This window comes from Bacillus rossius, chromosome 6, assembly GCF_032445375.1.
Source record: "Bacillus rossius redtenbacheri isolate Brsri chromosome 6, Brsri_v3, whole genome shotgun sequence".
NCBI lineage: Eukaryota > Metazoa > Arthropoda > Insecta > Phasmatodea > Bacillidae > Bacillus > Bacillus rossius.
The window spans coordinates 19,140,076-19,167,793 of NC_086334.1; the positions used below are offsets into that span (position 1 = coordinate 19,140,076).

Consider the following 27,718-nt stretch of genomic DNA (forward strand, 5'->3'; position numbering starts at 1 on the left):
GCTAATACGTGACAAGTGAAAAGTTACTTTGCGATTGGATGGGCAACTGTGTGGCAGTCAGCTTATTTTGAAAGCTTTACGTTTGTGGTAAAGAATTGAACAGTCTACATAATTCTCGTTCTATGGTATCGGCTGTCGAGTTTGTCTTTTGTTTTCTTTTGTTTTAAAGTAAACATGACGTGTTAAACTGTTTACGTCAGTTCGCCACCTAATCACCGGTTGACGTGTATCATTGCTGATCACAAGGTGCATTTTGTGAAGAGTACTGTGGAAGCAGTTAATTTTTACGTAGTTGAAAAGAATGTATTTAATTTATTTTTGCATTTTCAGTTGATTGGTTTAGTTACGATGCCCCGCATTGTATTTCTTCACCCTGATCTGGGGATCGGGGGCGCCGAAAGGCTAGTAGTAGACGCGGCTCTTGCTCTAAAGAAAAAAGGGCATTTTGTACATTTCGTTACTTCACACCACGACCCAAGCCATTGTTTCACCGAAACAAAAGATGGCACCCTCGATGTTACAGTTGTGGGAGACTGGCTACCACGGCACCTGTTCGGAAAGTTCTTTGCGCTGTGCGCTTACTTGCGCATGCTGTACGTGTCAATATATTTATTCTTCAGTGATCTGCGACCTGACATCGTTTTTTGTGATCTCATTTCTGTTTGCGTGCCAATTTTAAAACTGTGGGTGCCCCACATTATGTTTTATTGCCATTTTCCAGACCAGCTGCTGAGTCAGCCAGGAAGTGTATTGAAGTCTGCATATAGAGCGCCACTCAACTGGTTAGAGGAAGTTACAACTGGCCAAGCAAGCAAAATTTTCGTAAACAGCAAATTTACAGCACAAGTGTTTAAGCAGACTTTCAAGCGCATCAAAGTCACACCAGAAATTCTATATCCTTCCATTAACACTGACTTTTTTGAAAGGTGTACACCTTCACCATTAGCAACAGTTCTTCATGATGAAAGCTTGGGGAATGCCTTTATATTTTTATCTATTAATCGTTATGAGAGAAAGAAAAACTTGGGTCTGGCCATTGATGCAATTCATGCCTTGAAAAGTGAGGCTACAGGGCAACAAGATTCGGAGAGCTTTGTGCATTTGATTATGGCTGGAGGGTATGATCCCCTAGTTACTGAAAACGTGGAATATTACGAAGAGTTGCTGAGCCATGCAGAGAAACTTAATGTTCAGGATAGCATCACTTTCTTAAGGTCACCTTCTGATGCAGAAAAAGTTTCCCTTCTCAGTGGTTGCGACTGTCTGCTGTACACACCATCTAATGAACACTTTGGAATTGTACCACTGGAAGCCATGTATTATGGAAAGCCAGTCATTGCAGTGAACAGTGGCGGACCCACAGAGACCATCGTAGATGGTGAGACAGGATTTCTGTGCAATCCCTCGAAAGACAGTTTTTCTGCAGCCATGTTGAAATGTACTCGTGATGAGAAATTGTGTACCAGGTTGGGATCTGCAGGCAAACAGAAGATGTTGTCTCTCTTCTCTTTTACTGCTTTCACAGACAAGTTGGATTCTGTCGTAGGAAGCTTAATGGAGAAGAAATCTAAAGGTGAATAACTATGTGAAAAACCTAAATTACCAAAATAATCCTTTACCGGTAAATGACTGAAAATGTTATCTTTTGATATAGTGTTTTAACAAACCCATGTGAAATTGTTGGAGATAAGTCACTTTAATTTGTGGATGTACATTTGTAAACCGTGTTGCAGTGTTAATATTGTTGTGTTTGTCATAGTTATTCATTTATGTAAAACAATAAAATTTATACCATTAAGTGATAACTACATCTTTAATAAATTTTAAAAGCTGGAGACCCTTACATCACATGCATAAGGTGTATGCACATTCTATTAACTGTTGATTTTAGGTATGTAACTAAATTTTCAAGCAAAGGTGACCTTAAGGTGTTTGATAACTAGTAAATTACTTTATTTTAAAGCAAGTACCTGTCACCTTAATGCATTTGAACCTTCTGACAAAGTGCAAAAGTCTAAATGCAAGATCTCCAAATGGCTGATTAAAGCATGTGACCTCAGCTAATTCTCTCTCCTTTCTACATTTATCTTTTACTTACTATGCACTAGTATTTATTTTTAAAAAAAAATTTTCTCGCAACTGTAGGTTCTCATGATAAAAAAAAATTCTTAATTACTGAATTAATATTTTTAAGAAAACAAGTTTCCAGTTGTTGCCTGCATATAATTTCTGCCCCTCAAAACCTGCAATTCTATAATTTAGTTTACCTTGCAATGGAAATTTTCCAAATTTTTTTGAGCCAATCCTTGCCCCAGAGGCCTCTAAAACATTAGGCTGAACAGAAAGCTTTAGGCTCTAGTCCTCTCCACTGTCTAGAGCCTGTTTACAGCCTACATATCTCTATACTTTGCTCTCTCTACCTTACCGGACCTCTCAAACGAACACACCCGTACGTGGCCAGCAGGTTACAGACGCAAAGTGGCCATGCCTACGCACCATTCGCAACCTACGACAAGCACTACAAGCATTTACCAATAAATTATATTGGAATATTTTCAGTAGATGAAATTAGATTCTGTAGATCATTTGTGTAATAACGGTGGGTAATAAATCAAGTCAAATAAATCTTGCAACAATTTATTTCAACCAAAACCAAATTTTTGTGCTAGCAAATAGTATTTCTACAGTTTTCTTTTAATTCAAAAATGTGTACTGCAAATCAAATATATCACAGCAGTTGGTACTCGCTCAAGATATTCAGGACGTGGCATAATAGCAGTCGAATTTACAATGTACCTATTAGTTATTTTATTACTTATTAATCATAATTTGTCAATGCAACACTATACCATTTAGCAGACATTATGTAAACCATCACGTGTTTATAACACACTGAGTTTATGTTCCCTTTTTTTTTTACTGGCTTCAATCTCTTCATGATACTTTTTTTTAAAAATTAAGGTAAAGAAACGGCTTCTTGATATACCGCTGAATTCAGCTGTTAAGTTAACAATTTCATTTACATGCTGGATATTTTTCCGCATATAGCATTTAAAAATAATACCCCCTTTTTAAGGGCTACCCTGCTTTGTTTTGACCGACACTTGGTCCAGCCTTCGCCATTCCAGCCCACGTTGGTGTTCACAGCATCGGACACAACCTGCCACGGTTAGCAGGGGCGCCAGGCGCCTTGATTTCTTATCCCACAACTAAACTTCACTTTGCTTCATCTGTTGAAATGTTTGAAGCAACGTATTTCACGCAACACACAGTACGATTATAACATTCAATATAATTGCTACAGTTTGAAATAACAGAGGCCTCTAAATATACCAACACTTACAAATGAGCAAAGCTCTTTATCTTGAGAACGATCTTGACAATGAACATATTAGTTTCATCATGTGGATTTGTTGACATTTAGTGTGAGGTGGAGGGAACAAAGTTAAACTGTTATAACTTTTAATAAATTATGCTTACAGTGATATCTGGTAATTTAACAGAATTCAAAAATCAAACCCATTAAGCAAAATTAAAATGAAATATATATTTATTCTTGAAAAATTTTACTTGCAAACAATTACATTGTTATACATGAAGTAACTTATTCCAAAAATTATACAGCAAAAATAATAATATAAGCATGGCAGTCGTATTCATGTTAAACATCTCACAATGTTGCATACATTAAACTTGAATGCCAAATCATTGTGCAGGAATCTCAAACATATAGACGTATGGTTTATCACTTTCTTCCATACAAATGGGAAGTTCCATGAAATGAGGAAAACACCACTCAAGGTACAGACAAGGATTAAAAAATTGTGCTCATTCTGGATTACTGAACATCAATGAAACAACCTTGTCAAAACTGTGGCTGCAACTTACGTTCAATGGTTCATTTTTCAGGTACACTATAAAGAACTGTAACTTTATGTTTAAAAATATTCTATAATCAAATGAAAATTTTTTATAACATCCAATTCTTAAAGAAAATTGTTTACAAAATACTTAAATTTTCCTTCTTTCTAAAAAAAAAAAAATAATTAAAAATAAAAACGACAACAACACAACACAACACACTTGTATTCAAGACAGTAACACTAAATACTTTCAAGCAGGTAGAATATTTTAACATTTAAAAATTAAAATTGATTGCTAAAAATTTGCATGCTCTAAATCAAGATTTGTTTCTTAGAAAAAACGCCTTTTTTCTCTGATACTCGGATATTCATTTTACATAGAATGGTAATTTCATTGCAACATTCATCAAAATAACATAGCAAAAAGAAACTACAAAATTTGGCCTTAAAATGAAAAAAAAAAAAAAAATCCTACCTATCCTGTTAACTGAACAAAACTCATATTAACTCAAACAAAGACTTCAAATTGACCCAACACTACATCACATGCCTTGATTTTTTTAGGCAGCACAATAATAATAAAAATAAATATTTAAAAAAAACTATGTTTGAAATAGACACTTTTTTTAAACACATTCCAAAAAAGATATTTTAAAATTTTATAAGCAAATATTTAAACAAACCTGCTGAAAGAACAAAGTGAATGTAAAATACACTACTATTCAGAACAAACATTTTCATAGAATAATAACTGTAAAATCTATTAATTTTATATATATTTAGAAGAAGAAAAAAAAACCACAATATCACCATATATATTTTATTCCCTGAAATAAACTGATTGCTTGAAGACTACATTGTACATAATACCGTATTGGCCCAAATATAAGGCGAACTGCAGTTTCAGGAGGCCAAACAAATGTAAAAATAATTTTGGCCGAAATTAATGTGAAAATTCATTAGACATACATTTTGTGTTGATAAATCCTTTTTGCATTTATGTATAACAATTAATTTATATTTATCACATTACTTATTTAAAAAAAGGTTTGAACGGCCTACCCTAAAAGTCAAAAGAAAACAATTAGAAAATATTTACATTTTTAAGTATTACACACTTAATCTACGTATTACTATTTAGTAGTGTGTTAAACGTAAGTAAGCAAACAAAGAATGCAGCTTGCCGGAACAAAACAAGTGGCTAGCTGCCATGGTGAAGCATACAGCCATGAATAACTTCGGTGACGTGACCACGAATATTTGTCCATATTACTCTCTGACAGAGTCTCTGTCCTATGAATTTTAAAGAATAATCTATGATAATTATGTTGTTTGAAAGGTTTTTACATAAATAAAGAGTGGATTACTGTGAAACTATTAAAATAGCTTTTGAAGCAACGTACCAAATTCCTGTAAATATGGCGTCTTCGTGCGTGTTCGGCAATGTTCGTTTTACAACAAAGAAATATTGTGGAAAGACAGTTGGCAGCCGTGAATTTCCAAACATTACATCTGAAATGTTCTTAACATTTTCTGTTTGTAAATGTAAACAATTGTTCTGAAAATAGCTGTGATATTTTAGTACAAATATTTCGTTAAAAATCTGAAAATAAATTACCGTAAATATTAACACGCAATTGTACACAAAGTACAAATATGAATTGTGTAATAAAAGGTTGCCATTTTGAGATGCTTCAACATTCACATTTTTACTCAAGAACAAATATTTTAATTTTCAACTTTAAACAATTGTGAATTACTGCAATATTGGGTGGGTTTTAGTTAATATAAAAAATTGTGAACATTTTGTTTAACAATGTTTCTACTGTAGCTTTCAGCTCGGAACTAATGCTTGCGGTGCTGACGTCTTGGGTGCGAAAATAAGGCGACTTCCAATTTTCGCATCTCTCGTTTATGTAAAAATGGTCGCCTTATATTCGGACCAATACGGTATTTAGGCCTAAGTTAAAGATATATTTAATGAATTCTGTATTATTTTACAAACAAATTAAGTTATTGGGGTGAATTATTCTGCATTTTGTTTTTGCCTTCCATTTCAGTGCGTAGTATTGTCTTCCATTTTGCGGTTTGGCGGTATATTGACTTCCATTTCTCGGTTAATTCAGTTTTATCACTATTCACCATAATTATAATCTTGCCTCTAGCAATGGAACATTTTCTGCAGGTTTCCAATATGAGTATATTAAAAAGAAACATATATACATATATTATAAACAATAAAATGTTAAATGCAAGACAAGAAAATAAAACCAAAGGTATCAGTAAATGAGACCACTATCATTGAAAATATGATAAAATATGAACTTTCAACAAACTGATATACATATATCCAACACAATTGAACACTACAACTGTGCAACTTACAAAAAACATTGGCTATTGACTAATAATTTATGTTAATGGAATTTCATTTAATACCCCTGAAAAACTGCTATATAAAAACTTGTATTTATTAAGAACAATTGCTGTACACAAAAACAAATGCTAGTTTAACATGTGCTAGCACTTTAGTATTGTAATAGTAGTTGCAAACATGTATCCATAATTTCAAGTTTTTTGTTATAATTATATCAAAACTTACAGTCTTATCATTTTTTATGTTTGAAAACACTACATTCTGAATTAGAATTATATAATTAGTAATTTAACTAATTTGGCATCCATTTGCTCATAGTTTCATTCCCATTTTCACATTGGGTTCATTGTCATTAGCCTCTTCTTTTGCCCCTTTGACTGCACTCTAAAATTTTAGTCCTTTCTAAAGATTTAACTAACAGAACACCAGAATAAGCCACGCACAATTTTTTTGTAAAATGTGTGTTGAAAAAGCATGGTGCGCTGCTTATTCAAATCTTGACAATGCCACATGGCAATACTGCATACCATAAGTTCTGTCAAACTCGAAGGTTAAAATCTCCTGTTGTTTATCGGGAAGTGGAAACATTGCATGTGGTTTAAGAGAGTGCATCTGTAAGAAAGACATTGCAATGATTACTAAAGGATTGTGGTTTCAATCATTTACGGTAGCTGAATAACTTAAAATGATTAAAGAAGCGGAGAAAATGGGAAATTGTGCTGCGGGAAAGAAGTATGTTGTCTTGGAATTTGATACATGGCTGTAGGGAAACAAAATTTGTTTTTGAATATATGTAGGTGGTATTGCAATGAAAATGTATTTTAAAGGTGAGAATTTTAGTGTCTGTTTCTAAAGCAATTTTACAATTTATTTAGCTCATAATCTTTGTAACATAACACTGATATTGGTCATTAGTGGCAGAGATGTTAAGGTGGTTCACTGCATTAAACAAAACAACAGCTGTTGGTAGCCATTTTACATTTGAGAAACTTGTTCTCCTATTATCGTAATAAACACGTTATTCACAGCTCATCCATTAATAAAATATTTACTTCCAGATATTTTTAGAGTTGGTTCTTAAACATTAAATGTTTTAGTGTAAATATTGATTCTTACGATTGCAATAATACAGGATACTGAAAAAAATAACACGCAGACGCCAGCACAAGTACCAATAATGCTATTTGTTTTAAAGAAAACCTTAAAGAGACTTAAAATTTTCTACGCTTTAGTCCAGAATAAACATTTAATAAAAATGTTAAAATATGGTTGCCAAGTACTGTTTTGAAAAGGTTAGTACAAGGCTTATTCTACATAACAAAATTTTTGGTTATAACATAAATATTAAGGATGCCAAGCTTACCCATGGTCGCGGCTTAGTAGAGGAAATACAGTAACTGGCTTATAGAATGCTGCAAGGGTTTCCATATTAAATCACTTTGCCTGCAACAACGACCAACTCTGAATTTATGATACACTATTTAAAATCGAACACTTTGGAAACTGACTTGTAGTCACCATTTGAACAGCTCTAAACATAAATTATATTGCAGCGAAGTCATAAAAAAAAAACACGTTTTCTGCACGACATTTATTTTAGAAAAAGGGCACATACTTAAACCGCTGTAAAAATTGCTATCCCAAAAGGTAAATAATAATAATAATAATAATTTGGTAATTTACATCTTTGTGGATCGCAGTCAACGAGCAAACGCTTCACAGCTAGAACCATGGTTCACAGGCCACGTAGAACGTGTCAGTGTGACACGGCAGGAACTTTTATCACAAGTTGCTATCGCAGCGAGCGGGCGTCGGCTCACCACTTGTCGGGAGACGGCAGGCCGAGGCTCTTGACCGAGTCGCGCGAGAGACACGGAGGGACAACGTCCAGCTGCAAGCTGTACTGCTGATCCCAGCCCAGGTAGCAGTCCGACATCAGGTACAGCGTGAGGACCGTTCGCCCTGCCGGAACGCACCCACATTCACTCTGGCTGCCGTGCGACGAGCACTAGCAAAGTTTTAGCCTTGATTCAAAGAAACGTAACATACTGCCTACTGAACTCATTTATAGCTGCTTCATGTTTTTTGTAATTTAACAGTGGGTGAATCCAACTGTAGTTATTTACAAATACCAGAAATTCCCAGCAGTCTTTCGAATACCAGAAATAACCAATGTGGTGGCAGACGCAAAATGAGTAATTAATCCTACAGTATGTTTCAGTACATAGTACAGTAAACTCCATATTATCCGCGGGCGGATGATCCGCGGTGTGGATTATCCGCGCATGCTACGAAAAACTACAGCACATATGTAAATCTGTATTTTATTACAAGTGAGCAAATTTGAACTCTACTGTCGAGTGTATTGAGTGCAGTATGCAGTAAAACGCCACAGGCCTTCTTGAAACTCACGCAGTGTCTAATGAAGTCTCTGAGTACGTACAGTACTGTATCCTTGTTACGAAGCAAGTACCAAGCACTTTTATGTTGTTTACATTACTGAAATGTATTGTATGTTAATTATTCAGTAAAATACTATAATTTTAGCATCATTTAAAAAATTTTACTGTTAATTGTAATTTTTATTGTACATCAATTTTTAGATTTTTAAGTTGAAATTAATGTTTCCTGTTTTGTTTCCCATTTTCGGCTCTTTTGCAGATTATCCTCGATTTTCAATATCCGCGGTGGCCCTGCCACTAAATTTCGCGGATAATCGGGAGTTACTGTATATACAATAAGATCAAACACAAAAGTTGTTTGAAATGAGCCTTATCTAGAAAAGTATGAGTAATTGGCGGCCTGTGGCATTGTTTCGTACGGAATACCTCAACAGTCTATCAACACAGAAATATTATCCGGTAAACAGTTGTGTACTATCCAGCTTTGTTTGAAAATGTAGAATAATTCTAAATCTGTTTTAAGATAGTTATTTTTTTTTGTTTCTTCAGCACATGCAACATTTGTGTTTATTTGTTATCCTACTTTATCCTACACATTAAAAAAGCTTTCTAAGAAATTTAGTATTTATTCATATTAATAAGTTTGGCCATTGGATTAGTTTCCAAAATGATATCTGGACCTCAAAGAGTTAATCTGAAAAACACTGATCTAGAAATAACAGTTGTGCACCGGGCTTGTAGTCTGCACGCGAAGAGTTGGCTCACCCGTCCTGAAGGGCGTGTAGAAGGAGAGCTGCTGCGTGGTGCGCCCGGCCCTCCAGGCGGGCACCCGCTTCATGGCCAGCAGCTCCGCCCTCTCGACGCTGCCCAGCGTGAGGAACCAGCCCTCGTCCTTGCCGCGGGGGAAGAAGGGGCAGTGCGCCCGCGAGCCGTCGGGCCGGCGGCCGCCCCGCGAGAGCCCCACCAGCAGCGTGTACTCCTGGTCCGGGCACAGGGGCAGCCAGTCGTCCCTGTCCTGGGGCAGGGCGAGGCGACGCTGCTCGGGGGCGCTGCCGTCCACCCACACCCCCTGCACGCTCAGCTCCACGTGCACCACCGGCATGTCGCACAGCACCTTGTGCACCTGTCGGCACGCGGCACACACATCCTTGCAGACTCCGCTCCTACATCCACGGTTCATTCTCCTTTCACAGTCAGGGCGAGGCGGATTCCAGCTGTCAACCTGGGCCGCCAGGTTGCATGGCTGTGCTGCCAAACGTTTTGTTTGTTCAGATGGTTATTCTGTTTCGAGCCTGGCATTTCCAATACAACTATATACGTAGGAAAAAGTTTACACAAATAGTGGATTGCAAAAAAACTGAAATAACACTAAAAGAGTGTCAATGCACCACGTATCAAAATGCAAGTTAATAAAATCATTAAATTAATTAGCATTTATAACAAAAGCCTAATAATCTAATACAGTTAATTCTATAAATGTAATTTATTTAGCAGGAAATTTGTACCAAAATGTATCTTGCATTTGTTATTAGGAACTCGGTTTTACATTATTACTGTACATTTATCAAACACACAAATTTCTTTTTTTTTTTTTAATTTTTATAGTTCCGAATAGTTAAACATTCTTATTAAAAACTATTATATTGAAAAAGTTAAAATCACTTAGGTGCTATACTTGTTTAGCAATATCCTACAGAATTCATAAAAAAATTAATTAACAACACCGAAATCTCCTGTTTTTAAAAAATGAAATCAGCCCAAAAATAAAACCGTATAATTAGAGGCCGGAAAAAATCGCGGGTTCAATGACCTCCAGGATCGAGTCCAATATCCTCTACACACACGGGCAAATGCCAACTGTTCATTGGCTGCTGACTTGTGGGTCGTCTCGACTGGGTGGCCTGTGATTCGACACTTATTGGCCCGAAGTCCTCAGATTAACAGTGGACCAATTGCAGAAGCAGCACTAAGGTATAATTATTTGAATTTTAGCATAAAACGTAATGAACCCGCGAATTTTTCAGGTCTCTACGTATGATCTTGTCCCTTGTACCTGCTCTATCTGCCCCTCGTCAAGCTCGGGCCGCAGGACGCGGGCCAGGGCCTCGTAGTTCCTCTGGCAGGCGTGGCGCAGGCCCGGCAGGGTGCGGACGTCTGCGCCCCTGAGCGCCGGCTCCCGGGACCGCTCCAGCAGGCGGGCGTGGTGGGACTGCAGGTGGGGCAGGGTCAGCAGGGGCGACTGGTCGTGCCAGCTCGCCTGGACCACCATCTGCATCACCAGCTGCATGCGCAGCGTCGCCGGCAGCCAGCCCCGCTCCGCGCACGTGTCTATCATCGCCTGCCGCACAACCCACACTGTGCGGTAACGATCAGTGTTCCTACTTCAAAACTACCATCTGCAACTGCATCGACCATTCCTTCATTAAGAAATAACGATTAATATGGGAATTTGAAGTGAAATTTTTTTGATTGAAGTTGCTGTTTAAAATTATATTTAATGACTGCTATGCCCGGTACACATTGTGTAAAAATAGTTTGGTAAAAATGAAACACCACAGCAAAGATCATTGACTCCCGAAGGACGTGAATTTGTTGCAATTATGGGTTTAAACATTCAGATGAGATGTTAAGAGGAATACAAAAAATCTCACATTATGTACACAGCATTTTACAGATGATCATTACAAGTGCTAATTGAAAGATGAATTGTTGAATACTTGCAATAAAAGACATCTCACAACTAAATGCTGTTCTTCACTCAAACTTGGAACTAAAACACATGAAGAAACTTTTGTTGTTTCTTGCCAAAGAACATAAATTTTATATTTGGAAGTCACGAAAGTCAAAATTCTTAAAAAAACAAACAAAAAAATGTTTCTTCACTACAGATCCACATACCCAATTCTTTTTCGGAAGTTTTCTCAAAAAATTACACTGACATATTGTGTTGAAAAGGAAAGTAAATTGGACCAATGAGAAAAAAAGCTTTCATTTTCACTTTGCAATATTTCAATAAGCGTGGTTATTTATTTTTGAATACAAATCATAATTACCCATTTACCTGACTTCTCAAGTGTTAATAAGAAAATATTTTTGAATTTTTTAAGTATTAATGACTTAACAACCCTGCCTGCCTGGGCACAAATAATACATGCTGAGGTTCAGAAAAAAAATCACGCCAATTGAAAACTGTTCAAGATATACCAATGGCATCCGTTTACAAAAAGGTATTCCAGATTATGCTGAGGGAAGATGAGTAGTTGTTTCTGGTTTTCGGTTTCAAACTGTATTATTAGTAGAGTGAAAATCACTAAAATGCATATTTTCAAAATAATTATTAGGCATGAAACAACCGGTACAGATTCTTAAAAGCACTGAAGAGACTTGCATTACACCTTTATCGTCAGTTCTCCACCACATATGTTAAAGTTACCACTCAAATCTCATAGTTGTCCTATGCACGACAGGAATACAGAATGCCGCCAATCCACACCCTTGCATTTAGAAGCGATACCGCGCTAGAAGCACCAGTCGGACTTATCATCCCGCCTTACTAGCACAAATACACCTCTGTCTAGGCGGGCTCCTCAATATCTCACCAACGTCCGGGTGCAGGATGAGACGAGAATAAAGTATCGGTGGAATGAACGAGTGGGGGATGCGATGTCCACCACGTTTCAACCCTGCAGGAAATGAAACCCGGGCTGCCTGGGTGAGAAGGAAGCGGCATGACCTTACAACTCAGCTCCCAGGAGGGAAGCCCTACGCCGGCCAGCCCACCTGTATGATCCGCATTGACTGGTCGAGCACGGACTTGAGGTCGGTGTAGTAGTCCGTGATGGGCAGCTGCAGGCGCGAGAAGTGGGCCTGCAGCAGGAGCAGAGTCTTGGTGTGCGGCGAGTCGAGCGTGTAAGAGTCGACCGGCAAGGGGCACAGCTTCGCCAGCTCCCTGGTAAACAAGTTGCAGGTACAGAATATAATTTTAACATTTGTAATGATGATAAAACCAACTGGACCCTATGTTAGACACCATTCAATAGAAATGATAAAATACTAAGCATAAAATTAATTTTATGCATTCATAAAAGCAGACCCGAGTACCCCCTTCCCATTTTTTAAGTAAACCACTTTATTCACGCAATAAAAAATAACACACAAAAAATAATTATTTTCAAACCATAAAAAATGTGACTAACATAGATTTATGCCCATTTCAAAAATAACAATACTAAGGCATTTTCAAATGTCATGTGAATTACTAAAACCATCATAAAGTTTGTTGTGAAATTCATACTGACATTTGTAATGAACAAAAAGCTAGCCCATTATAAAAAATAAATACTAAAATATAAAAAAAAATTAGATGAAACACTTTCTTGTTGTTTTGCCTGTGTGAATACAGTTTATGAAGCAAAACAAACATCAAACAGAATTTTTAAAATAACCAATAAGTCAAATATACATAATTGTAAATACTGTTCTGGATGAAGCTGTATTACACTATCTTATAAAATACAGGATTGAAGTTTAAAAAAATTGTTTAACATCTGTAATGTATGAACTGATTCAGTGATTAACTAATTGGGCCCTATGTATATTATTCAATAAAAATTATAAAATAATTATTCATAATATTAATATAGAACATTCATAAAAGCAAATGGAGTGTCAACTTTTAATTTTTTTAAGTAACCAATTTTAGTCAATCAAAACATATACATACAACACAAAAAAAAAAAACTAAATATTTTCATGAACAAATCTTAGGCTTCTAATAAAGCTTTGCAACAAATGTGAGCATTCACATCAGAAGTGAAACTTTGCACCACAACGGTATCTTCAAGTAAAAAGAATATCAAATTTCCGGATAAAGTCAAAGCAAGTGTTAAAACGACCTTTGATTAATTCACCTAGTCCAGGGGTCGGCGACCTTTTGAGTCGGAAGAGTCAAAAAATACAATTTACAAAATTTCAAAATTTTTGAAGAGCCACAAATATTTTTCTTGCCAACAATAAATAGGCTAGTACTTGCATAAATAAAGCTTTTTTATGAAAAAACTAATCTTTTGATTCATAAGAAAAATATATACTTATACATATATAAGTTGTGTTTTTTCACAACAAATTAGATAATATATATATGGTATTATTAGATAATCACTTATTATTTAAGTAAGAAGTTAAAACAATTAAATATTTACTTACAACACTAACTTGTACTTCAATAACAAACAATTGAGCAAACAAATTCAATTGGGGCGATGGCTTTGCATGGTTATTCAAGTAGAAAATTTAAATTTTACTAAACAATGTAATTTGTACAAAAAAAAAACAATAGCATACATTTGAACAAACAAATTCAATGGGAGCGTTGGCTTTGCATGGTTTTAGAAAGTTTGGATAAATTTGGCTCATAACTTGTTGTTTTAAGTTTCAAACACGACTCTAAATTTTCATTTGTTAGTTGGCTTCTTAGTTTACTTTTAATTATATATTAATGCAAGAGAACGCTTGCTCGCACGAATATGTCGATCCAAAGATAGTCAGCATTCCATATGCCAACTTCATCTTACTGTAGCAATCTGGAAGACTATTCCATGCGTCGAATATAAGTGCCTCAACTCGCGGCATTTCTTTTAAAGCTGTCCACGTTTGTTGCGTTACGTACATACATTTCTGGACCTCCAACTCTTCCAACTTGCTTTTCAATTCTGTAAATTTTCCACTCCACAAAGCTTTACTTTTTAAATCGATCAATTGCATTTATAGAGATCCAGTATCAACTCCAAATGGCTCAATGTGAATTTCGTTACTATTTGTGTTGAGAGGATTTACTATGAATGCTAGAGCGGTTTCGTTGCTTTTGAATTGCTGAAATCTGTCAGCAAATTCATCTTTAATTTTTTTTATAACTGTGATGAAGTAATTCGTGTCAACAGTTGCACTGGTTTTATCGCGATATTGCTTTAGAAATTGAAAATGAAGTAATTTACCGCTCTGAATATCTTCTGCAAAAATAACTATTTTTTCTTACCTTTACTTCGGTTTTTTTATTATTATATATATGTACATACATACCTTTGAGAAGATAATTTACTTGTAATTCTTCTACTTGAAACAACAAACTATACGTCACAGCCAAAGCACTGCAGAAGACGCCAAACTGTCTTGCGTCGAAAGCAAATTCAAACCTACATAGAAACATCCGACGACGGCGTCATTCGGAGCTTCCGCCGGACTGGCGACAGTGACGACGCGTGTCACGGGGGAGGGGTGCGGTTGAAAGCGAGTACAAGTGGCTGACAGATAGAAATGGTGCCTAATCCTCGTTCATCGATTTATAACGATTTTTAAATGTTTTTTATAAAATAAATAATATTTGTGTATGGAACTAAAGAGCCGCAGCTTCACATCCAAAGAGCCGCATGTGGCTCGCGAGCCGCAGGTTGCCGACCCCTGACCTAGTCGAAGCTTCGCACAGACCTACTTGCTGTTACACACACCACATTACTACTTTGGCCAAGTACTCTGATACTATCTATCGTTGATCTAACAGAAAGAAATTGATATCTAATTAATTGCTTTTATAAATTTCCTTGTGTTACACATCTATGACTAACCATGCGACAATTATCCTAAATCTTCGATACTCTCAAAAGTTTAGAAACGTAAAAAAAAAAATGTTATGTGAAGTATACTTTATGGAATTTTTAACAGTGATTTAAATGTCAAATGTACCTTCAAAAAATTATCAAAATCGCTGGAAAATGTAAAAATCAATAGTGAATGGGTTTCCTTGTATTAGTGTGGCTGATCATATCAACCAAACAACTCTTTACTTTAGTTACGATTATCTGCACTTTCAAAATTAAAAAGCACAGTTTCCATATTATAAAATTCAGGTTTATAATTGAGAAGCAGGGAATTTTAGGCATCCAGAGTTTTAAAGCTACACAACAAATGTGAAGCTTCACATCAATCTCGAAGTTTTGCATCACATTTGAAGCTTCAAATAAAAAGAATAGCAAATTTAATGGTGACGTCAAACCAAATATTAAAAAGAGCTTGGATTTGATTCAATCAGTGGATGCTTCGTACAGGCCTAACATGTATATTACTCACCCATTGAGAATGTCCTCATTGTGCCGAACAGGCAACTGGTCATACTCATACACATCACTCAAAACACGTAGCAATTGCTCCAAGCTAAGATCCGGAGACAAATTCTCTTGGAAGTGCAACATGGTCTTATGTGACAGGTAGTAGAAAGATGCTATCTTGCCCATCGATGTTGGCAGGATACCTCGCTCATCCTGCAAGAAAACACATCAGTAATACGTGTCAGCTGAGATTAAAAAGTACGTGTAGTGAGCAAACCAATGACTAAAGAAAACAAATAACATTAGAATCATCCTATTGAAATTTTCACAAAACTTGAACTATTTAAACTCACAAAACAGAGAACAAATAACAAACTATGTATACTCACAAAACATTTACATATTAGGACAATCAAAGACCGGGCTAATCAATTTTCAGACAAATTAAGCCAAATTTAACTTTATTTACTTCTTTCTTTCCATACACACACAGACACACACAATACAATCCAGGGACTGTGGGAAAATAATTAGCTATGGACTGCTCAAAGTACAAAATTTGCCTGGAGAAGTTTAAAAAAAAAAATACATTGAAAGTTTTCAAAAATAGTTGATTTTAAGTTTATTGAAACTGTTCCGACTTGTTGTGTATATACTAGTTTGAAAATGTTTAGTGTAATAGACTTTGAACATTTCAAACTTCCCGCCCTGCAGGGCATTTTGGATGGTCACTCTGGAGTGGCCAGGAAGTAGGTTGGTGCACCTGCGCACAGGAAGAGGACAGTCTCATAATCAACATGGTGGTGAGTGGACGTTGGTTACGATCGCGACTCGTTTTCAATCGAACTATAGTTGTTTACAAATGTTGCATCCACTAATTATTTCAGTCCACATCTCTTCGTGCAACAGAAACCATAATTTAGTTTACATTAAAAAAGTTATAATATTAAGACTAATATATGGATGATTATTATTATTATTATTATCTGCTGTAGCCAAGTAAGGTAGAGTAGATAGTACTGTAGCCTTCAGTCTTGGCCTTCCTCGATGCGCTCACCTCATCGATGGTCACGCAATAGGCCTCGAGCAGGGACCCGAGGGCTCTGTCGACCAGGCCGGACAGGAAGGAGTGGATGTGCGTCTCGTCCAGGCTCTCCAGGTGGTAGTAGGTGGGGTTCCGGAGCAGCCGCCGGAAGAAGTACGTCCACGTGAGGTAGCTGAGCAGGGCCTGCTTCGTGCGCACGGTGCCCGCCACTATCTCCGCGTTGAGGTGGTCGGGCAGCACCTCCAGCAGGCTGGACTCGACCGGGAACGGTTCGTACAGGAACTTCTTGTAGAAGTTCTTCTTGACATCGTGCACCAGGACCACCGCGATGCCGCTGTCGTCGTACTGCGGCCGCCCCGCCCGGCCGATCATCTGCAGCACGTCCGTGATGGGCATGTCCGCGTAGCGGTGCGTCTTGCCGTCGTAGTACTCCGTGCCCTTGACCACCACCAGGTGCGCAGGGAAGTTCACGCCCCACGCCAAGGTGGCGGTGGCGATCAGAACCTGCGGCAAACATACAGCACGTCCTGTCAAGGCTAACACACTACTGTGAAACAAAGAGGAAAATTAAAGCAATCCACTGATGTCCAAGCAAAAGCAGAATTTGATAATTTTGTATCTTGTCAATGAGTTCAATAGAGACTGTAACATCACTCACACCACCAATGTTACAACAGGGATCATTCATAATCTACTGTAAAGAATCATCCCAGTATTTGCCTCGAATGGCTTTGGAAAACCGGAATCAGGAAGCCCGGACCAGAATCTGAAACCATCTCTTTTGGAATGTGAATCCAGTCTCAAACCACAGTGCCAGAAGAAGATATACATCAATTTAAATGCCTAAATGGTAGTGGCAAGCTGCTTTAAAATATTTAAAAAAAAAAAAAAAAAAAAATAAAAAATTAATTAATAAAAAAAGCAAGGCTCACTTGAATTTTCTGGTTGACAAACAGTTCCTCAACAGTTTTGCGGTCCTTCTCCTGCAGGCCGGCGTGGTGGATGCCTATCCCGAAGGCCAGGAAGAGCTTCAGAGAGGAGTCGCGGATGTTGCCGAGTATCTGGTCCATCTCGTGGTCGTCCATGTGCAGCCACTGCTTGGGGTTGTCCTCCGCCGCGAGGTAGGCCACCAGGTCCTGGGCCGTGAGGCGGGTCTGCCGCCGGGACGACACGAACACCAGGACCGGCTGGCAGGGCGAGTACTGTCTAATGGCCTGCACCACCATAGAGAAAAATACCAAATTAAGAGCCATGCTTACACCACCCTCACAAGCTGTGAATAAATAAATAAATACACAAAGTTACTTTTTGTGTGTGAAATTTCAATAAACATGGTTTCAATCAATTTTCAGCATAATTAAGATGAATTTTCCTTCAACTCATTTATAAACAAAGAATACAAGACCTGGAAAAAACTACATTTTTAAGTCCTAATAATGAAAGTACTTTAGATTGAACTGTAAATAAATGTAAAAATCTTGGAGTCTAAAAATACATAATTTGAAAGTGAAAAATCCTTTGAAAGTCATGTATTTATAATGAGGTCTCACTACAATTGATCTTTAATATCTCATCCGCAGCAATAAGAGACAGAAACCCACAACATTTGGAAAAGAATTACCTTAAGGCTTTTTAGTAAACACCACAAAAAATGTGAATAAAACTGACCAAAAGCAGTGATAAAATAGTGCAAAAAATAGGTTTTAAAAAATATGTTACATAGTTCTAAAATACTGTAGCAAATGTTCTTTTTTTCCCCTCCTTTTATCCTATATTTTCACTTTATAGCTATGCAACAAAACAAGAATGTTTTATTTGGTAGGCATGTGCGAAGGTCTCTTTTTAAATGCAAAGCGAAGTCGAAGCGAAGTCGAAGCGAAGCTTATATTGTGCGAAGGAATGTCGAAGGAAAATCGAAGTCGAAGGATTTGAAATAACATAATTTTTAATATTAAAAAAATGTTACATATGTTTCATCATGATTATATAGACTAAAGAAAATTCCATTGTACCAAACATCTTTAAAAAAGGTATGTATACTACATAAGTACACCAATCCCTCACTTAGCACGACTAATTCGTTCCTAAAAATGTTCGTGTTAATCGAAATCGCGTATTCTGAAGCATTAGTCCCCATAAATATAAGGCTAAATTATTTAATGTGTTCCAAGATGTGTAGGGAAGTAATCTTTACATAATATAAATGCGTAGAATAATACTTGAAAATGCATATGTCATATCATTTATCTTTTTAAGCCTACCACCGAATAGGTTAGATAAAGAAAACATGGCACAGTGTAACGGGAGATAAGTGGTAACATATTTACCGTCAGTCAGCAGGTTGGCTTGCCCGCCCAGGCGTGACCTTCAACACGCGCGCGTGTCTGTCTGCCTGCTGTTGCAAGCAGCTGGATCCTTTGTTATTACGTTTAAAACTTAACAAAATTAAAACACTTTTATGAAATTAAGAACCGGTTTTATATAACTTTAAAACACACAGCCATATGTAAACATTTAATTTGTTATGCACACCTCTTATAAAAGCGGCTATGTAAACAAATCAGTTAACAGATAAACAGATTTAGATTTTCCCTAGAGCACAAACATAACATTAAAATACGGGTACACTCCCTATTTAACGCGGTTGTCGGGGGACATAACTTTTACCCGCGTTGTTGCATAACCGCGATGTTTCGATGTGACCAAGGTCAAAAGGCATAAAACACCGCATGTGTTCTAATAGGTCGGCAAGCACGCACAGTATAGACGGCCCGCCTTTGTGCGGACTTTGCATCCGCAGTTTCCACTAAACACGAGTGAAAAAATAAAAATAATAAATTTTAAAGATAAATATTAAATGTTGAATTGTTTTTATTTTTCCGCGTGCCGCGCACAGTTTGTCGCACGGCCTACGAGCGCGCCACACGCCGCCATACACACGTGCGGCACACAAGCTGCTGCTGCCAGTCTCGTGGTGTTAGCCACTGTATCTGCTTCGTCAGTGTCCGTAACAAAGTAAGTGCAGTGTGTGCGGTTACACACGATTCTGTGGTCAAAGTCTTCTAAAAAGAAAGGCCGTAGTGATACTTCAAACCGAATATGAATCGCAAAGTACCGAGTTTGATTGACAAAATAAAAATTCTAGATTTACTTACAGATAGCTTGTCTTTTGTAGAAGCAGGCCGCAGATACAGGAAAAAAACGATTCTAGCATTCGTACAATAAAAAATAAAGAATCGTCTATCATGTCAAGTGGTTAAACTTTATTATCCATGCTTACAGTAAATTATAAATGGTCACATGTGGGAAACAAAAATTGTGCCAATTTAATTTTAGCGCAATCAGTGACGCCGTATTAAAAACCGTGTTAAACTTTGTCTTTACTTATTTCACCAAACGCTGTGTCGAGTTGCTGAGTGTGTGTGGCTCGGATCGGCAAGTGTTATATTCCCCATCCTCTGTTTAAAGGTCGGGAGACCGCTACACATAAACATTTCCGGGACTTGTTTACTACCTCACGGCAAAAGTGGTACAGTATGGTTCACGTAAATATTGGACCACTGGGAATTCCTGGGCAAAGATTAAAAATACGCTAGCCGATTTACTTTACTATTTAATGTTAAAACATTATACCAAAGTAAAAAGATGAACTTGTATAATACAATGAATTACCCAATAATATTACGTCTGTAGGTTTAAGTTGTAACAAAACATTTATATACAGATGTCCAGTAAAGTACCAATTAAGATTCTGGAGTGGAATTTTAAACACCGGACTACCTGATTTTGCCTTTTACGCAGCGACGCTGCTCAGTCAAGTGACTCATGCTCTGCCTGTGTGCTGCGTGAACACATTCCCTCCCCCACTCCCCCTGGTGTTTCTGCCCGCTCTAATCTCTACCTCTCTCCATGTTCTCGGCTCGCCTCTCCCTACCCAGCGCTTGCCGACAACCAAGCCTATCCAACATCAATCCCTAGCCGAGTCACGCTGGACAATGTCGCTGGATGGTGGGCTTTATCAGGTCCCCTGTCCGATGCTTCATTTGTGAGATAAAGCGACGTTAAGAACTAGTGTTTCAGAAAATATCACTGGGCTGGATTGGACCATAATTTGAAAACCCTACAAGATAGAGGAATAATGTACGGAGATATCTTGTTTAGAATTTTACTGCGGACATTTTCTACGCCTAGGCTTTTTTCTGCCCGATGCTTAGTTTGTTAGTTACAACGCAAAATTATCCTAATCGGCTGTCAACCATTTATTCCATTATTATTATTATTCATTTCTGACTGGGGGACATGGTTTGACCCGCGATATACCCGATTCTGCGATCAATCGGGGCGCGATATACCGGGAGTTTACTGTATGTACAATATGTACATATACAAAACATAAAAGTTAGTTAAATATTTTCTGGGGTGAAATTAACACTATCATCTTGCTTTTTTTTAAAAAACGTGTCCAATTTCATCTGCTTTGGTTTCTGTACGGTACGGCCTGGTCTGCAGCCGGGCATCAACGGTAGGGCCTGGTCTGCGGCCGGGCATCAACAGTACGGCCCGGTGTTTGTTTATCTGCGTGCGCATCTCTTTCCCCTCGCATTCCAAACCACTCTTCCCCCCTCGAATTCCATACCTGACGTCGCGTCGTTTCCGAGATTTTTTTTAGCCTGTGGCGATTTCGTGCTAACTGAAATTTACAGACGTGCTATTCGAGACTAGGGCAGTATAATTTACATCGTGCTAACTGAATTCGCATCAATTGAAGACGTGCTATGCGAGGGATTGGTGTACTGTTAAATGTCTTAATCTACAGGAAAAATAAGTACTTTTCATTTATTTAAAATTTGTAAAATTCATTCATCTGGTTTTGGTTAGTAAAGTTAAATTCCACCTGGCTTTGAAACGTGTGAGCCAGCCATTTGAGGCTTGAAAATTGTCAATTCCAAGCCTTAGTGCCTCCATTCGTGCTTTTTCTTGCAGTGCTGTGCCCGAGATGGGTATGTTATTAGAGCGTGCTTGCACAATCCAATCAAAAAGATTTTTGTCAAGGTCACTATCGATACATTTGCTATATATTTTCCTCTTCTGGTGCAGTTTTGCAGCATTTTCTTCAATTTTTGCTCTGTCTTTTACTATTGTGGACAGAGTTGTAGGTGCAATATTAAAGCGTTTTGCAACATCACACTTTTTCTTGCAGTTGTCAACAGCTGTAAGAATCTCTAGTTTTTTGCAATGCTGATACCCACAAGCTTTTAGGTACTCATAACTTCCACGGGTAGGCCTACCTACATATGCTGCAGTAATACACTAAATATAAAAATATAAACAGGTTATCCACGTTGTCATTAAACAAGCTTCACGAAACATCACAAAAAGTTCACTAGCGTCGGAAACGTGCCACTAGATCTGTTAAATAAATGTTTTATACGTATTACATATGTGTACGATTGCGAAAGATGTCAATCTGAAATGATGTTTACAAACAAATTATAGGTTAGGTCATCGTAACAGAAAACAAACGGTAACAAAAACGCATTAGTAGGTAGTCGTTGGCCATCATATAATCCACGTTTTATGTACCTAGCCAGATATGGCCGCCATCGGCCAATATCCATTGCTACAAATTCAAATGCGAAAATACACATTTTGTAGGATAATTATTATAATCTAATCATTTTTTTCTTAATTGAAAAAAGTTTTTTTTATTTATAACTCTTGATTATTCCGCATAAATGTTATGTTGTTACACCAATCACACAAAAAACGGACATTTTTTTTATACAAATGAAATTTCTATCCGCACAGTTACCAGCACTGCAACTGCCATTTTACTCAACGAATTAAAGAAAAGTCTGTAAACTATTTCCACAAGACCTGTCGTTTAAAAAAGCTATAGAATTGTGAATGAAATGAGAAAATATTTAATATTTTGTGTATTAATATCGGCAAAACGATACATATTAACGAGAAATTACCATCCAGGGCTTTGAAAAACGTACGTTATATATTTATTATGCCTATTAATTTGCATGGTGTTACAAGGGACCGGCGGCTTTATACGTTATACTGGATTGTACGTTAACAAGAGGGACGTACTAGAGAGAATTTGCTGTATACATAAACGGGAAATTACCCGCCGCAAATATATTTTGGCAGTATATACATATTGATCCTAATAGTGGGCCAAACGTTTCTGGCAAAAATCTTCGACTTTTCCACTCGAAGTTTATTTTTGTCGAAGCCAAAGTCTAAGGAAAAAAATATCTTCGATTCGACTTCGAATACTCGAAGCTTCGCACACCCCTTTTGGTAATAAGTTTTAAGTAAAAAAACCATCCCTAAAAAATTCTTGGAAAAAAAAAAGCCTACATCTACATATCATCAATATGAACCATCATAAAATTTAACCAACCAAGATACATTATTGTATAATCATAGTGACACTTTGTATGCACTAAATACTGGAGCACTGCCACTATTTTCTGACATAACCACGACAGAACCTATTCCATGTGTTCATTTCTAGATGTTATAAAATCAACAAAATTAATCATAAACAAAGGGCCATGGTAAAATGTTCATAAAACACAAACTAAGATGTTTGAAATATGTCATAAACACTGAGGAAAATTTCTGTACAATCAACTTTAAATACAAATATATTTTTAGAATCATGGTTGATGTACACAACTAATAAAACATATAAGAGCTACACATCTTTGACCTTAAAATAAATTATAGTCAAACTGCGCTGCTAAGTGACAAATTCAACTGGTAACTCATACAATACGTTATCATTTTTGGGGCACAAGTAAGTCCATAAAAACTTAAAGTATCTGGCAAACACAGAAGCTATCCCAAAATTTTAATATAAAAAGTGAGAAACTCACAAGACTGTTTTACTGAAAGTGGTTAAATGTCACCACAAAACCAAAATATTCTTTACACATGAAATAATTTTATCTTAATAACAATTATATGACAGCAAATTTATTTATTTTTTTCTGTGATTCTCAACCTCAGGTTGACTCATCATCCAAATAAGATGAAGCATTTCTTGCACTATATTTTAAAGTTCACAACTGTCGCAAACAAATGACCACATATTAAACATTAATTTAATGTATAAATTACTGTGTACTAAGTCAAAAAAATATTTTTTTTTTTTCATCTGCCAATAGCAATAGCATTTTGAAATGTGCAATTAGCTAATTTAATTCTAATGTCACAGATTTCCAATTTTTTAAATGTTATTAATGAAAAAAACTCAAATTTGTTTTAAGCAGACTAAAAATGTATGTTACCTTTCGTGCATTATTTACGTTTCACTGATAATAAGTTTTAAAAAAAAGCAACCTTACGAGTAAGTGAAACCTTTCCAAATAAATAAACTATCACTAAAAAAGTGCAAAGCGAGGAAGGCTAAATTGCACGGCAAAATAACAATAACAGACCTGCCAACTTGTAAAGTTGCTTATCAGTAAGATTTTAAAATTTTCCAAAAAGTGCGTAAATAGGTCGCGGCATTTATGTCAGTTATACACACCAGTTGTTCACCATAAATAAGTGGGAAACATATGTAAAACACATATTTACACACAAACATCACATATCATGCAAATGAATGCTATTCTCCATAATTTAAACAAACAAGATGAAAAATAATTTTAAAAACTTAATTTTCTTATGCTTAACATAAAATTCACTTTTTCTTTTAAAAATTCTTGAAAACCAACTTACCTACCACTCTTTTGGTTGATGTTTGTTATTTTTCCCCCTGAATTTTGCCACACTCAAGTTAAAATTATGCCACTGCAAACACTTGTAAAACCTTAACAAACTTAGCACACTATAAAATTTCTGAAAACAGTTTAAAATTGAAATTTGAAATAACCCTACACAAGTCATAAAACATCACATATAAGTAAGTAATTGCACAAATTTCACATGTCAAAAATCAAACTGCTGGTTTTTCCTTTTGGCTCTGTAAATAACGTGTTGTTGCTCTCTTAGCTCTTTTCACAAAGTCTTCACTATAACTTCTGTTGTAACACTCAGATGAAGTGCTCTTAAGAACAGAGATGTTTTGAACTGTATTATTACTTAAAGATGACCTGAATGAAGTTTTATTTTTTTTAACAACACTAAAAATTCTTTCACATTCGGCATTACTGTGTGGAACTAACAGAACAGCCAACATAACTTTGGAAATCTTGTCATACTTCAACGACGTGTCTGCAGACTTCATGCTACCAATGTGTGACCAAACAGCATCAATTCTGTCTTGCTTGGAAATAACAGCTGACAAATCTTCCAGTTGCAAAGATGTGAACTGTTTTTGCAACTCATCTACAGCAACATCTCTGCATTCACCACCATTTACAGGTAAAATGATTGGGAACAAGTCAATGAAATACTTAACATCACAGAAGTTGGCTCTTTCAATATTCTCTATTTGAGTAACTTGTGCCTTTTTAAGAATTTCATTTCTCAACGGAAATTTGTGAATTATATAATCACAAGCAGAAATGTAGTATTTGTGAACTGTAGAAAAAAATATTTTCTTTTCTTTTTCTGGTAGTGTAGCGACAATCCTTTCTGTTGAACATCCAACAACTAAGTCACCACTTTCTTTCAGATTGGTCTCTTCATGGTAATTTACTTCCAGCAAATTAATGTTCTTTACTGCACTTGGTTTCACAAATCTTGAGTACAACTCTTTCAAAAAATCCAACAATAACTTCTGCAATATGTGAATTTGTGGACTGACTGACTGCAAAGTTAAGTTGAGTTTGTCAAACAATGGAGTGACACTTAACACAAACATGCAAAAGGATTTGTTTAACGACGATGACAGGAACATGAAAAGTTTTTCTTCTCGTGAGAGAATGGTCATAGTGCTTTTTGGTGATGATTTCAATTTTTTTTCAGTTGAACATTTTTGCCTCTTCATACTTGTACCCTCGTCACTTTCTGGTTTTCTTTTGCTTATTTTCTTTGTGCTTAGGCCAGGATTGGCATCGCAGATTGCAGCTTTCTTTGGAATTCTATATGATGACAAAGAGTTTTGAGATTTCGTAACCTTAACTTCCTCGTTGAAAAAACTAAGAAGTGGCTCCCACTGCTCCACAACTCTTGCCAAACTTGAAACTAATGTCAACCACCTCGTGCAAACATGTTTCAAAATTTTTCTAGTTTCCTTATTGTGCAGCTCTTGGAATTTTTGAAGCTTGTCCTTTCTCTTGGAACTTTTTTCCAGATAGTAGTAAATACCGTATTGGCCCGAATATAAGGCGACCCCGAATATAAGGCGACCTGCAGTTTCAGGAGGCCAAACAAATGTAAAAATAATTTTTGGTAGAAATTAATGTGAAAATTCATTAGACATACATTTTGTGTTGATAAATCGTTTTTGCATTTATGTATAACAATTAATTTATATTTATCACTTTACTTATTTAAAATAAGTTTGAATGGCCTACCCTAAAAGTCAAAAGAAAACAATTAGAAAATATTTACACTTTTAAATATTACACTAGAATTTTTTTCGTGTTTACTCTAATGAAGCTGCATAATTGTCATCTTCAGAGCTGTTTATTTGTCTAGAGCTCGTTCCCCGCCGTTCCACCGATGTGTGATTGTTCATTTTTCACAGTTTACTGTATCTACGAATTTAAAATTTTTACAATGGCTATTAATCACTCTTAAAATACAGCATTTAACTTTCCGTTTGACTTAAGCTACGTATTACCACAGAACAAGGTGTATTACTATTTAGTAGTGTGTTTAACGTAAAAAAAGCAAACAAAGAATGCATCTTGCCGGAACAAAACAAGTGGCTAGCTGACATGAAGAAGCATACGGCCATGAATAACTTCGGTTACGTGACCGCGTATATTTGTCCATATTACTCTCTGACAGAGAGAGTCTGTTCTATGAATTTGAAAGAATAATCTATTATAATTATGAAAGGTTTTTACATAAATAAAGAGTGGATTATTAAAATAGCTTTTGAAGCAACGTACCAAATTCCTGTTAATATGGCGTCTTCGAGCGTGTTCGGCAATGTTCGTTTTACAACAAAGAAATATTGTGGAAAGACAGTTGGCAGCCGTGAATTTCCATACATTACATCCGAAATGTTTGTAAACGTAAACAATCGTTCTGAAAATAACTGTGATATTTTAGTACAAATATTTCAGTTAAAAATCTGAAGATAAATTACCGTAAATGTTAACACGCGATTGTACACAAAGTACAAATATGAATTGTGAAATAAAAGGTTGCCATTTTGAGATGCTTCAACATTCACGTTTTTACTCAAGAACAAATATTTTAATTTTCAACTTCAAACAATTGTAAATTACTGCAATATTAGGTGGATTTATTGTTTTTCCCCGTGTGAGGTAACAAAGTTTTAGTTAATATAAAAAATTGTGAACGTTTTGTTAAACAATGTTTCTACTGTAGCTTTCAGCTTGGAACTAATGTTTGCGGTTCTGACGTCTTGGGTGCGAAAATAAGGCGACTTCCAATTTTTGCATCTCTCGTTTATGTAAAAATGGTCGCCTTATATTCGGACCAATACGGTATCTACAACTATCTCGTCAAGTTTCACAGGAATGCTGGCTGATGCTTTCTCTGCTGCCAGGTTAACTAAATGACAAAGGCAGCCAATTGATATTAAATTTTGCTGTTTTTGTTTTAACAGTGCAACAACACCATTTTTAGCGACAACCATTACAGGGGCATTATCAGAGCAAAAGGCTACACAATGTTCAAAAGGCACCTCCAAACGTTTGAGCTCTGTGAGCAACAGTTCACCAATATTTTTCCCTGTGGAATCCCCCTGCAATGTAGGAATCGACAGCAAAGAACTCACAATTAACTGGCTCTTTGGATCGAAATATGTCACCACAAGGGGATAA

At 36.4% G+C, this 27,718-nt stretch overlaps 2 protein-coding genes across 2 annotated transcripts in view; one reads left to right on the forward strand and one right to left on the reverse strand.

The window, feature by feature from the left end:
• Positions 1-146: 146 nt before the first annotated feature.
• Positions 147-27,718, reverse strand: part of LOC134532765 (activating signal cointegrator 1 complex subunit 3) — an 86,915-nt gene continuing 59,343 nt past the window's right edge. Inside the window, exons 29-35 of the mRNA XM_063369595.1 lie at positions 17,720-18,001; positions 16,800-17,291; positions 15,765-15,955; positions 12,423-12,591; positions 10,696-10,980; positions 9,408-9,765; positions 147-8,202 (exon numbers count right to left, since the gene is read on the reverse strand). Of these exons, the coding sequence (XP_063225665.1) occupies positions 8,057-8,202; positions 9,408-9,765; positions 10,696-10,980; positions 12,423-12,591; positions 15,765-15,955; positions 16,800-17,291; positions 17,720-18,001 (1,923 nt within the window). The 3' untranslated portion in view covers positions 147-8,056. The remainder of the gene's footprint in view (positions 8,203-9,407; positions 9,766-10,695; positions 10,981-12,422; positions 12,592-15,764; positions 15,956-16,799; positions 17,292-17,719; positions 18,002-27,718) is intronic.
• On the forward strand, positions 349-1,805 carry LOC134532769 (alpha-1,3/1,6-mannosyltransferase ALG2). The gene has a single exon (XM_063369604.1). The coding sequence runs from the start codon at positions 349-351 to the stop codon at positions 1,579-1,581; it is 1,233 nt and encodes a 410-aa protein (XP_063225674.1). The 3' UTR covers positions 1,582-1,805.